Below are 14,678 nucleotides of genomic sequence, written 5' to 3' on the forward strand. Positions count from 1 at the left end.
TGACTGTTGGGGAAAAAAGCACACTCCTCTGCTCCTGACCTGATGCCCTGCCTTGTTTTTGCACTCTTCAGCATTGAGCTGCTGAAATCAGTTTTAACTGGAAACTAGCTTTCACCATCAGAGATGATCTTCGACATGAAGGTATCATGGTCCTGGGTCTATTTTCGGGTTTTTGGACTTTCCAGTTTAGTTTATATCAGTATTACGAGATTCCAGGTGTGCTTAGTGTTTGTGTTACTTCTTGTATTTGTTCCTGTTATTGAATTTAGTCTTGTTCTTTGTGCTTTGCTTTTAGTTTTGCTTCCTGCGTCTTGTTTCCCGTGATTTAGTTCACCTATGCTCGTTCTCCCCAGCTCTTCCACTCCCATAATCCCTCTTCTGTGTAAATATAGTTCCCGTCTTCCCCTTTGTCTTTGTCAGAGTGTCACTTCACTTTCTTCTCATGTATTCCAGCTCCTGGACACTAGATTTACTTCTCACTTGTACCCTATTTTGTATTTTCACCACCACTTTAATAAACGGCTTGATTTTAGTTAAACACACTCTGCCTCTTCGTGTCTGCAAGAGAAGTTTGCATTCATGTTTTGTGGACATTTAGGAACTGAGGTGAAATTTAAGATGTAGAAATAGTTAACTTGCAAGCACGAGCTTATTTCTACATAAAGCAGACTTGGTAAAACATTAGTGTTTATTTTCTGATTCATTAAAGGTTTGGGGTGTGCGATTCTTCAACAGAATGTAAGGAATTAACTGTGATGAAGTTATGCCAGAGATGTCCGATATGTTTTGTGCTGCAGAGCTATCTACTGAATTACGCTAACCAGCTAGCCTCATCTCATCTTCTCATCTCATACCACTTTGAGATAATGTTGAGATAGTAAACCACTAACATCCAGTTTGTCCTCGCTCCAAGAGAGGAAGAAATTGTGCTGCCCAGAGAGTTGCATAACTAGGATTGTTTTTAGCCTAACACTAGTTGCGTGCTTCAAACACTTCCTGAAACAGTCACACCAGGCAATGCAGGGAACTTGAATCCTCTGCATGGTTTCTCTAGCCAGTCATTGTGCTGTGTGTTGTGATTTTCTTTTGATAATTTCTAAGCTGTAGCCGTGTTTGGTTAAAACAGAACCTCTAAGGATCCATCAGAAACAACAGAGATGTACTCCACTTTTCAGAAACTGGTGACAGCAAACCAAAAACCAGCACATTGGACTGGAAGAAGGTGTCTGTCCATTCAGGCTTTTGAAAATAGTGTGACTACTTGGTCTCATGTCATACACCTCTTCTTTCCAGATTAGGTTTTCTGGGACTTTGGGAAACATTTTGTAGTAGAATTCTGTAGTTTTTATACTATTTGTTGCATTGCAGACTTAATGCAACAAATGCTATAACATTCTCCAGACTCCAGCATCTCTGCCGACATAAAGACTTGAATCTAAACCTTTAATGTATCTCAGTTTTTTTCCATCTGTTTCTCTAGTCCAACACTTCCTTTAACCGTGACGTGGTGAAGGCCGGTACCGGTAGGCGTTTCCTTGGCGGTCTTCTCGACGACACGTCCTACTGCTACACTCTCGAGGTGTCCTTCTACAGCTACATGACAGCTGGCAGCACTGCTCCTGTTCCCTACACTGAGGAGACCTGTATCCTTCACTGTGTGTGATCTCTCCATCTTTAAAGTAAAGAGACCAGCAGTAATGTTCTCTCTTCATTTCTCCTCTTCCAAAACACACCAAACAAGCACTGTTTCCGCAGCAACAATCTCCCACTGAAATCAAGCCAACTGATCTTGTAATCACTGGAGTCATTATTTTAATGTTTGTGTTTTGAGCGTTAGCGCATGTGTGTGTGTGTGTGTGTGTGTGTGTCAGGTCATGTGTACTCACTAGAAAAGCATGTTGATCTTTTGTTGCCTCTTGTTGCGACAGATGTGCAGTGACAGAATAGGGATGTGATAGCTGTGTCTATTGATTTCATTTACAAAAGAGAGAGGAGAAAAAGGGGCTTGTGTTGGCATATTTAGCGCTGCTGCTTGACGGTTGCTGTAAAACAGCGAAACAAACGGGATCTCTGTCGGCTACAATCATGAGCGCAGCCTTACATTTATCACGGAGACTGAAGGTCACAGGTGTCTTAATGGAGGCGGACGGGAGGAAGTTTTCCTTCGGCTGACCTTCTCAGGGCTGAAGAGCTCCTGAAAGCTGGCCGATGGGGGTTTGATCTTACCGATAGAGTGAGTGAGAAGAGGGAGAAAGAGAGATTTAGAGAGTGAGATAAGGACCCTACATATGAAAAGTATGTGCTCCCCTACACATACTCCACAGGCGAAGGGGTGGGTGGATATAGATGCAGCCCTAGTGCCCTCTAGTGCCAATAACTAGCAAAATCTGCCTCGCCAAAAGAAGAGGCAAGTCACGATTCATTAACACATGGAAAGTTAGATATAGGAAGATCAGTTTTACATATGCATCACTACTAGTCTTTATGGTAATGTTGTTTTTTGGTTTTTAAGTGACAGACGAGAGGCTGAATAAAAACAAGTCTTCTCTTCCTGCTTATAGAGGCTAAAAAATGCATATTGTGATGTTGCATGTGTGTTTTCCACAAAGGTTTATGACTTTAATGCTTTTGATAGAAACATCTCAGCTCGCTGCATTGCACACATGGAAGAACCAGCATGTGTACAGCATAGAGCAGCCACAGAAAAAAATATGGTAATACACGGAAGAGACAAGTGTCTGGCTGTTATGCTAAACAAAATGCACATAACAAATTCCACTCTGTGTTTTCGTTTGAGGTGGCGGCGGCGCTGGGTTCAGAGCCTGTTCTGTTTGTGTGTGTCTGTGTGCATTTATTCTGAAGGTCAATTTATGAGAGAACCCACGTCTGTTGGGAGGACTTTTTTCTTTGTTTTCCAAATGTGTGTGTGTGATGTAGGTTGTGAAAAGTGAGGGTTCCGAAGAGGAGGAGCTCCGCAGGGTGGGTACGCAGCACAGGGACCTGGTGTAGAGTGGAGATTGAGGTCAGGCAGGTTGAAGAAACCGACCATGTAAGTTTTTATGCCCCAGCAGTCAGCTCGATGGAGCGTGCAAATCATCAACAGAGACCTTTAGCATCTGCCCCCCCACCCACCCACCACTCCTCCCCTTTCTTGTTTCTCACCTGACACAAACACACACACACACACACACATGCACAATCCACTAAACTAATACATGACAAATAAATAATAACCTAGGCCCCTAACTCCTACCACCTTCCAAAAATGCTGCCCTCGCCCTTTCATTTTTCCTGACTCTCCTCCACTGCTGTGACGTGTAGCCACCAAAATTGAAATCTTAACCTTTCACACAGCCGAGGCTTTTGTCACAGTTTGAAGGTGCTCAGAAAACAGCGTAATTCAATGTGTGTGTCTGTCTGAGTTTGTTTTTTGATTCCTCCTCTCCTTTCGTGCGTCTCCTCTATTCTGTCCTTTCCTCTCATCTCATCACCCAGAACATAACAGCTCATTATATCATCTAGTCAAGCTGAGAATCCTCTTCTCTGAAACAGCAGGGACAACCTCTATTGTGTGTCTGTCTTCTCTTTGTCCTCTAATCATTTAACACCTGTGAGCCTGTTTCCATGTGTGCATGCTCATACCTCCTCTAGCACCTATATTTTCTTTATGCTTGCATGCTCTTCTTGCAGCCACTTCCATCAAAGTAAATACCACACAGCAAACTCACAGTAAAAATATTTTAGCCTTGTTTATTGTCTGCACTTTCTTCTTTCTTGTTTAAAAAAAGTAAAACTGCATTTTTTGCAGTTTTTTTGAGGCACCTTCCGGTTCACACCGTGGAAGTTCAGCTGGAAGGGAAAGGGGATGAAGGTTGAGATAAACTGGGATCTTGTTCAAAACTCTGCGTGATGCTTTCTGTTGTGGGTTTGTGTGCGTGTGTAACATAGCCAGTGTGTTTTTCTTTTTGTGTAAGCTTTGGGAGCCTACTTACCTTGTGTGTGCGTGTGTTCTTTTTCCTGTTTTATCTGAGCAACAGTGATCTCTTTGACTTTGAAGAACTAGTTCAAAATTTCTAAAGCCATTAAGAATTTGCTTCCCTGGAAGATTTTGCACTTGTTTTTCCTGTTTTGAAGGGAGCGTCGTTGCTTCTTCTGTCATAATAGAGTCAGGTTTTTTTTTAAATTGTTGTTGTTGTTGTTTTTTAAAGGAGCAATGCACTTTTCTTTTGTGTTCTCTTTCTGCAAGTTTTTTTTCCTTCAGTGGAGAGAGATATACAAAGAAAATGGCATTCTTCTCATCAAAGGTGGTCACTCCTGATTTAATCAAGCAACAATGTTTGGGTCTTTATTCACAGCAGTAGGTTAGATGCACTGATACAGCATGGATTGACAGCCAAGACAGTTGGCTTTGACATAAATAAAGCTACATATCTGCACACTCTCAAACACATGTGCATACGCACATAGACAAATAGGTGCTCCTCTTTATCTTCATGCGTATGTGATGTCTGTCTGCCAAAGCAACAGCACTCGACAGGCACCTCACCATAACAGTGGGACTCCATGAATACCAGAGCTGCCAATGGAACACAGTATGCATCAGTGAACCTGACACCCAATGGACAGGCTGTGACAAGTATGCAAATGATATAGCTTGGAGGCAAATATGCTTCACTACCACACATCATCCACATCACATCACACAGATACGCGCAAATGGATAGGTGCTCACATATGCAAGCCAGCGCACATAGACACCCGCATCTACACACACAGTTGATTGCACAAATCTGGTTGCCATGCTCAGATGAACAGGTGTCCTCATATGAGTACTCACAAAGATGCACAAACACATATGTACATCACCTGTGTTTTTTTTTCTTTTTTCTTTTACATATGTTGATAAGGCTGGAAAACCTAAGAAAGTTTGCAGATATTATTCGCTCTAGAAAATGCAACATTTCTGCTTTAAAAAAAATGGTGCTGCAAATGTGCAGTTGAAAACTTTTGAAGTACTAAAAGAAGTTCAATTTCAGTTCAGGTTCAAATACTGAGAGGAATCAAGAGCTTCTAAATACAGTGGAGCTGGAAAAGTCAGCTGACGTGCAGCTAAAGTGCTGGAGATAAAGGCACTGACATTAAATTTCAAATGTAAGAGCAACAGAAATCAGTCGAAATGAACTGAGAAGCCACAGAATCCACTGTTAACATGTGTTTGAAAATTTCTTAAGCCTTTGATTTAAGTCCTGAAAGTAAATAAGGAGAATGCTAAAGAAAGGAGACAGAGAATAATGGACTTGGCCATATATTTGTTTTGGAAAATAATTAAGTGTTTAACAAGGAGTGTCAAAAAACATGACCTTTTACTTTATTTAGTAGCCCAACACGCTGTCATCCCAAAACTTTGGCCACCCAACCCGTCGGAAACATTGGAAAACAATATCTAATACCAGGAGCGTCATTCTATTGAATTCCATCCACACTCCGGCGCGTATCATAGGGACCTTTTGGGTTACTATGAGATGCCTCAGGACGTGACAAATTGTCGGTATGTTACGCATTGGGAATGAGAGCGTTTAGCTTGTGCTCTGAAAGTTGCAGCTGAACTTTCCTCCACACTGACTAGAAGAAATCTTAGTCTTTTCCACTATTGAAAACATGAAGTGCTGAGTTTGGGTCAGAAGGTTAACATGACCAGTCCAAAGCCTCTTAAGCTTTAATTACTCTTGAACCATTCTGACCTTACAACAAGTCGCCTCAAGGCGCTTTATATTGTACAGGAGATACAGAGAAAAACCCAGCAATCATATGAGCACTTTGGCAACAGTGGGAAGAAAAAACTCCCTTTTAACAGGAAGAAACCTCCAGCAGAACCAGGCTCAGGGAGGGGCGGGGCCATCTGCTTGACAATTCACTGTTAGAATTCACAGGCCCAAACATAGCTACTACCACCACCGTCTTTCATACGATTCCTACGCTGGAATGCTGTGTTTTCCTTCCTCGTAACAAAATGCTTCTCATTTAAGCCACAAAGTTGTATTTTGGTTTCCACCCATCCACATATTGTTTAAGCAGTTTCTGAACTATTCATGTGACCTGTAGCAAGCTGCAAATGTCCTTTTTCACAGAATTGTGGCATTCACCTTTCAGCCCTCTCATACACACGATTGTTGTGTAGCGCTCTCCTAACGGTGGACCTATACACATGAACATCGACCAGTATGAAAGGCCCCTTTAAACACTTACAGATCACCCATAGTGACCTCACAGACCGCTACAGACCGTGTTCTTCGGGTGTTTTTTATGAACTGATCAGAATGTCTTGAATTTGCTCCATTTGTACAAAATCTATCCAGCTGTGGATTTGTGGTGTCCAAGCTATATAGATATGGTTCAGTGCTGAGTCGAGCAAAGTCTCATTTTGTTACGCAGTGTTTCACTTCCATAAACCTGTGCTGTAAATGTCACAGCTGATTGTCAAACCTTTAAATGAAAACAATTGATTTTAATTTCAAATTGAAACTAACCACTAATCCACATACATTTCCACCCAACAGATAAATCATATTTTCCTCAATAAATAAATTGCCAAGTCCAGTATATTTTATCTCTTCTGTTCAGTCGGGCCCCTTTTTTATGTAGCTTTTGTGAGCACTTGTGTGAGCATCACTATATCTAGTTGTTTTTATTGTTTTTATTTTTATTTATTATCAGTTCTGTCATAAGATTGTACCACTATAAAAGCAAATACATAAAGGATTAATGACAGCAATAAGAAAGAACATAAAGACACACTTTGAGCTATAAACCACAGGTACCAGATGAGATATGTGTGGATATTTTTAGTCACATTTTGTTTTTATAGTACTTTTCTTTTATGAACTTTGAAAACAGAAGCAGTCTTTCTTAACTAACAAAAAAACTGAAAAAATGATAATAACTGGCTCATAGAAATAGCATCCATTATCTCGTTTCAGCGATGATTCAAAAGATTTTGATATTAGTTAATACTTTGAGAAAACAGGAGCCTTTTTTCACACTCATTTCGTTACTCGGGCTTCGGCGCTTGTCTCCTTGGCAGTGTCAGGTCCTCCTGTCAGGGATTTAAATCAGCTCCTGTTTGTCCCTTTGGGTAACAGGACGTGAGGTCTTTCAGCCTACTGATTTGCTACTGGGGACAAAAATGTCCCTTTCTGTATTGCTGTTGTTGACTACCCTCCTGATTAGCATTGATAATTAGCTCTCTACGTGTCAGTGCAGTGACAGGACCTGTCAGTGGCCCGTATTGATGACTTGAATGTCCCCTTGCTTGTCTCCTCGTTAACTCCCGTCCAATCTCGACAGCATTCTCCACGTGTCTTGTTCATTTTACCACTAGGGGCTTTGCTGTCTGCTCATCACCTTGTCTGTCTGTCTGGCAGGACCAGGCACGAGAGACATAGCAGTGAAAGCCGCTAAATGCAGCGCTGACAGCAAACAGCTGCAGTAAACAAGTCATGACGCTCCCCATCCCCTTTGTCTCATGCGTCCCATATCTCATCAGCGTCTTTGCCGGCATGCCCTTCAGCCATGACAGTGACCGCCTATTGATTAGACAAGACCGTTATGTGTACCAAGATGTTAAAGAATACACACACCTCAGCAACAGATCCTGACAGGCTGCACACACACTCGGACACCCTCTCTATGTCCTTCCCAATAATGGATAATGATTATCCAATGATAATGATAATGTTCTGCGCTCCAGTTAATGAGACAATATTAATAATATTTTGAGTATTAGTCCTTGTGTTATTCAACAGAGACTCCCTCAGAGTGCACCGAAGCAGCTAAAGCAGCTTTTCTAAATATTTCCACCACCATCCACCACTTTAATCCTTGCTACAGCCCGCCGACTGTTTCCTGGCTCGCACATGCATCACTTCCTGCTAGAGCAGCAGTCTCATTCCAGACCCTACGGTTTCCCCCGGCAAAGTGCCAGGCAACAGTCAGGGCATCCTCTCGGTCTCCGACCATTTACCCTGTGGAAGAAGTTCTCCTTCAGAGGCTGACCGTCCATCACAAAACCTCCTGTAATAGACCGTGAGTCGTGACAAGCCAAGCTGAGAGGCCATCTGTGCACGGTGGGGTCCGAGTGATATTTTTGTCGCCGAGCGTGCTTGGCCAGAGAGCTCAGGACTGGCACCAAGCTCTGCTGAGGAAAGAGAACTGAGGAAAACACCGAAAACTTTCCAGAGGTCAGAGGGAATACGCAGAGTGGGTTTTGCACTTGTTTATCAGTGTCTGTTTACATCTTTGACTAAGGGTGTGTTTGTGTGCAGATTAATAACTACATATTTACATATCTGCTATTCTTAGTCACAATATAAGCTTGAAATATTAGTCTGCGGGTTTGCTGGTAAGCTCATAACTTTGGTCCAACCAAGAGAGTGTATATAGTAGCTGACATAGTCAGTGGGATGTCCACCTTTGCTCTGTGGTCTTACAGGCATCAGCATCTTGGTTTTTTGAATTTGGAAGATCAAGGGGTTGATTTGGCTGAGAAACCCATTACACTGCACAAATAAGTAGACACACACTGCTCTGTCATTGGTCCAAATTATATCATCATTTACAAAATTAAAACAGCGCTATATTTCGATTAACTTAAAAGTAGAGACAAAGTACATAAACTCATCACAAAAGTGCTTACAGAAGCTGTAATCAAGCAGTTGGTAGGGCTGTTTTTCAACAGACTACACAATTGCTCTTCTTTTTTGCAGCTCCTTGCCGTTAGAAGTTTTTACATCTACATGATGAATTTATTCCAGATGGTTTCTTGGCTTTACCGAGGCCCAGTTTAAGATGAATAAGCATTATTTAAACTACAGGGTGGGCCATTTATATGGATACACCGTAATAACATGGGAATGGTTGGTGATATTAAAGTCCTGTTTGTGGCACATGAGTATATGTGAGGGGGCAAACTCCTCAAGATGCGTGGTAACCATGGTGGCCATTTAGAAGTCGGCCATCTTGGATACAACTTTTGTTTTTTTCAATAGGAAGAGGGCCATGTGACACATCAAACTTATTGGTAATGTCACAAGAAAAACAATGGTGTGCTTGGTTTCAACGTAACTTTATTCTTTCATGAGTTATTTATAAGTTTCTGACCACTTATAAAATGTGTTCAATCCATTGTGTTGGATTGTCAATGCAACCCTCTTCTCCCACTCTTCACACACTGATAGCAACACCGCAGGAGAAATGCCAGCACAGGCATCCAGTATCCGTAGTTTCAGGTGCCAACCATTCCCATGTTATTACGGTTTATCCATATAAATGGCCCACCCTGTATTAATCCTACAAAGGTAATCATGAAGGGTTATTACATCTCAAATGCTAAAATGTTTTAAACATTTTCTGCTCGATCATGTCCAATTTGCTTAAGATTTTTATCACAGAAGGTCTGGGTTAAATAATGGTTGCTGAGAAATTTTAACTTCATATATGAAGTACTTTTTAGAGTCTGTCTTTTTTTAATGGTTGGTTAGCCCACGCCCAGCATGGTGAAATTTGAAGCCATGTTTGATCTTGAATATCTAGAAAACTATTAAAGATAAAAGCCTGAAATTTTGACCTTTCTCACCATCAAAACGAATCAGGATTTCTTATTTGGGACAGGTACAGGTACTGGCTAGGTAAAATATGAAAATAGTTCCAAAGTTCCATATTTGAGCACACACTAACAAAAACACTTCATATTGAAAAAGACAATTAGTGACAATTTCTTAATGGCATATAGTTGATTTCATAATAATGAAAATAAAAAATGCAGAATTCTTTTGAATGTTAAATTCAGAGGAAAATGCTATTTTCATCCCAATTTCATGCTGGATTGAGCAAACATGACAAGCTGTACAACAAAAACCTAAATGTCAATAGATAGTCTAATCTCAATACAACACTTTTCAGATGGTACTCTTAATTAAATATTTCATTTAGTTAAATATATTTATATTATTCATTTTCAAGACTAGCTCTACCTAGACTTAGTTGAGACCTACTGCCTTGGAGCAGGCATATAATTCAGGTCAAGTTTAAAATATACAATAATATTTTCAAAAAGATATATCTTGATAAGTCTGCTTATCCTCTTCAGGGTCGCGGTGGGGGTTACACCCTGGAGAGGTTGCCAGTCTGTTGCAGGGACACACTCAACCATTCGCACTCACATTCACAATTATAGGCAATTTAGTATCCAGTTAACCTATCTCCACTAACTACATGTCTTTGGACTGTGGGAGGAAGCCAGAATACCCAGGGAGAACCCACGTAAACACAGAGAGAACATGCAAACTCCACACAGAAAGACCCCGGCCTGAAGGTGGAATTGAACTCAGGACGGGGTCTTTCTGTGAGGCAACAGTGCTAACCACTGTGCACCATGCTGCCTTATCTTGAAAACTATTTGATATATTACACATATATTTGCAGTAATTGTTATGTATGTCCAAACTTTGGATCATAGATTTTTTAAGGAAATCGGAGATGGTCGAGAAGAAGCCCCATGGTGATTTGACATGTTAAGACCGAGAAGAGACTAAACTTTCAAAAGGAAAATTTGCCCTTTTTCTCAGATATGTGTTTCACCCCAGAATGAATCACAGATTAACTCTTAATTTGTGCCATCGTCATGTCAAAATGATACTCTCTTGATATTACTACAAACTGACAAGACAACATAACCTCTTTTGTCCATCTGTAGTTTCATTTCAACCTAATCAGTATCATCAGGTAGCAGCGCCGAGACAGACTGCCAGGCCCCTGCCCACACACATGCACACACACATTCACAGCAAGTCTGGCCTGATGCAGGACTCACAGACAAACAGCCAGATGGGGTATTAACATAGAGTGTGGAGTCGTGTGGAGAGTGTTGCCATGAGCCTGCCGGGTGAAGAATGAAGTCGTGTGCAAACTCCTCAACACTCACATCAATGCATCATCAAAGGCCAAGGTGACGGGCTCTTTCCGTATTTACAGGCATAACTTACCAGGTATACTGCTGGGATTTTGTGTCTTTGTGTTGCTTGAAGTATGACAAACTACAAAGCCAGAAGGGTACACCAAGACAGCCTGTTCAAACCGTGGATGGATAGTTTACAAGTTAAGAGCTTTGGCCAACTATTTGTCACTTTTATAACGATCATAATTTATGTGGCTTAAAAAGTTCGATGGGAAAAATAAAAATGACCAAATCATCCATCCCATTTTTCCCCTCATCATGCTAAATCTCTTTCTTCTTCTTTTTTTTTTTTGTATGCCAGTGGTTTCAATCACATAAATAGATAGTCTCGCAGATGACAGGTCATATCTGAGTATCTACAAGGTAATGACAAGGAAAAGTGACAGATTACGTCTCTGTGTTGTTCCATCATGCACGAGCCTTTTGAAGAATGGAGCTAGGTAGAAGTGAGTGCCACATGATAGGAAAAACCCTCATAAATATGTTTTGTTCCAAGTTCTGCATGGATGGATGTCTCGTAAGGATGAATATGTTTATATATAGTGTGACAGGGTGGCTAGATTGATAGGCAGCTGGCACTGATTTCGGTGTTTTTACAGTTCACTCCCTTCAGTGACTACATGAAATGTACGTCTGTTAGTAACATTGTTCTTATTTATCTGAATTTACTCTGTCCGCACTCTTGGTGATTGGGGACGTTGTCAGCATTCGGTCGTTCACTATTTCTCCATTATCTGAACCTGATTGACATCATTACTTGTCTTCCTAGCCTAATGATCACAGGCTTAGCAACAGCACACATGGACGCCTAGCTATCTTATAAAAGCAGTCGAGTTATTGATATTGTTCCTAATGTAGTGAGAGACAATTAAGCGAGGGAATGATGTGTGCAGTCACCTCTGAATTTAAATGAGGCTTCAGTGTATATGTAATTGCTTTTGTGTGAGTCATACCACCATCATGCGTTTGGCTGGGACAGTTCTGCAGTGTGTTGTAACCTGAGGACTAGATGCTTCTCACCAGTTATGTACTGTACCTCAGTGGGTGTGTTAGTGATGACAAATGGGATTCTAATCTAAAATTTGAATGCGCCGTGCAAGAATTAATTAAATCACAAATATATCTAGGTCTTAAAATGTATCCAACCATCTTGTTTTTTGATGCATATCTGGGTCCAAGTTCTGGGAAGCGCACGGATGCCCAGACCTTGGTCTTCCTGACCACCTCGTTCAGCTCTTCTGGTGGACCACCAAGGCGAGCCCAACCAAGTCGATCCACATCACCTCTCGAGCTGCTCCTGGGTCTGCCCTGGGTCCTCCCCCTAAGTGGACATACCTGAAACACCTCACCTATTAGGTGTCCATGCCCAAATCAGCTCCTCACACCATCTCTAAGGGGAAGTTAATTACTTATTTATTCATTCTTTCTGTCCCTACCCGAAAGATAGGATAGCAAAGATAGGAAGTTGTTGACTGGTTGTGCAGTCTTGCAATTGTCCTCGAATGTCCTTGAAAGGTCATTACTTCAGCTTAAACTTGTTCTCAACTCATGTTGTTTTCTAAATCAAGGAGACGAGCCCAAACAATCCCATCAGTAACCACTCTTGAAGGTAATAAAATAGAGTTGGTTCACACCTATAAATATCTGGGAATCTTAATTGATGACTCGCTTACCTTCAAACCACATGTAGAGAATCTTGTGAAAAACCTGAAGTTAAAATTGAGATTTTATTTTCAAAATAAGTTGTGTTTCTCTTTTAATACAAAGAAGCGGCTTGTTGCTGCAACATTCTTGCCTGTGCTGGATTATGGTGATATTCTATATATGAATGCTTCTGCTCAATGTCTTCGAATGGTTGATTCTGTGTATCGTGCTTCTCTGAGGTTCATCACTAACTGTAAATTTCAGACTCACCACTGTGAGTTATACTCTCAGGTAGGATGGCCTGCTTTGGTAAGTCGGAGGAACTCTCATTTATACAGTTTTATATATAAGGCGATACTTGGGTTGCTGCCTTCTTATCTATGTTCCCTGCTTGTAATGAAACATGCTGGTCGGTATTCTCTTCGTCCGCATGGCTACTTGTTGCTTTCTGTTCCATTTGCCCGAACTGAACTTGGTAAAAGAGCTTTTGTCCATTTAGCACCCTCGGCCTGGAACAAACTGCAGAAGGAAGGGAAAATGACTGAATTCATTTCATTAAGTGCTTTTAAATCTAAACTACGAATCCTTGAGGCCAAGTCCATAACATGTAACTGTTTCAATTAGATTGATTGTCATTTTAACTGACTTTTTTATTTTTGTTTGAATTTTATTGAATTTTTTATTTTATTTTATTTGTATTCTTTCACTTATTGTTGCATGTGTGTTGTTGCTGCCTGTGTTTGAGTAATTTCTGTAACTGTGAGACATCTGCTGCTGCCTATCTTGGCCAGGTCTCCCTTGAAAAAGAGGTTTTTAATCTCAATGGGATCTTCCTGGTTAAATAAAGATTAATAAATAAATAAATAAATAAATAGCAGCTTCAGTGTTTGACGACCAGGACGAAAACCACTCTAATGGATCTGAGTCTCAATCACCCAGGCATAAACCTTCTCGGGGTGATTGGAAAGGTTTAGGTAACTGTGACCTCATAAAGCATGACCATGGCATTCATACGCCAAGGTTAACAGTGAAGTCTGGACAGAAATATGATTTAAGCTTGACTTGTTCATAAAACATACAGTTGTATGTGGCGTGTGGAAGCTTCTGTTTGATGCTTTGCATGCATGTTGCAGTATCATAATGTTAAAATGAAGTGAGAGAAAATCAAAATATAAAGCTTCAGACCATAAAATAAAAACAATCAGAACACATTTGCTGTAATCATTCACTGAGCTGAGGGCAATGACACAATTAGCTAATGATTCTTGTCAGTTTCATATTACATATACCCATTTGACCCATTTTATTCATAAAAATGAGGATATTTCCAGCTTTATGCCTCACTCCACACTTTCCTCTTGGTCATTCGCACCCTTCCTATAATGATTCATTGTTACTAAGGCTCATTCAAAGGCACTTTGCTTTAACGCCATGTCCTCAGACATGAAGTTGGGCAGGAATGTGGCTCGAACCTTCCTGGATTACTACAAACTCAATAACTTCGTTAAGGACAACAGACCAACTCCTATTCAAAGGTAAAACTGTATGGCACTAGAATTAGATGTTCATGAAAGCAAATCTATCTGTGACTATTGTCAAATCTACTTTTGTTTTTCCTCTTCTCTGAATTTCACGCTGTCACTGATGTTCGTCTGTTTTTGTCTCCAGTTCTGGGGTGATGTCCCAGACAGGCAATGGTGTTGGCAGAGACACAGCAGACAGAAAGAAGGAGAAGAGCGAAAGTGTCGGGCACTAGACAGCCAGCCAGACGGACACAGGCTGAGCATGTATAAAATGCAGAGCACTGTGGCAGGAGAATCCTTCACACTTCATTGTGTTTATAAGCTCCACATCTCCCTGGCTATAAAGACTTATTTTCACAGATTTGTAACAGTGGGATGACTGGTACTTGTAGGACTAAACCCAGAAGAGGCTTCCTCCTGGGTTATAAAGCATGGACTGTTGAATACCAAGAGGAGACAGACTGGTTATTCATCTATGTTTCCATCCAAGGCCTTCATTT

At 41.0% G+C, this 14,678-nt stretch overlaps 1 protein-coding gene across 2 annotated transcripts in view; it reads left to right on the top strand.

The window, feature by feature from the left end:
• agbl4 (AGBL carboxypeptidase 4) overlaps nucleotides 1-14,628 on the top strand; it is a 341,409-nt gene extending 326,781 nt beyond the window's left edge. For both annotated transcript variants that reach the window (XM_005734044.2, XM_013911117.1), the window contains 3 exons: nucleotides 1,481-1,643; nucleotides 14,097-14,190; nucleotides 14,324-14,628. In XM_005734044.2, the coding sequence (XP_005734101.1) occupies nucleotides 1,481-1,643; nucleotides 14,097-14,190; nucleotides 14,324-14,411 (345 nt within the window). In that variant the 3' untranslated portion in view covers nucleotides 14,412-14,628. The remainder of the gene's footprint in view (nucleotides 1-1,480; nucleotides 1,644-14,096; nucleotides 14,191-14,323) is intronic.
• Nucleotides 14,629-14,678: the final 50 nt, after the last annotated feature.

Source organism: Pundamilia nyererei, unplaced genomic scaffold (assembly GCF_000239375.1).
Source record: "Pundamilia nyererei isolate P.nyererei 1_Seehausen unplaced genomic scaffold, PunNye1.0 scaffold00056, whole genome shotgun sequence".
In the NCBI taxonomy this organism is placed as follows: Eukaryota; Metazoa; Chordata; class Actinopteri; order Cichliformes; family Cichlidae; genus Pundamilia; species Pundamilia nyererei.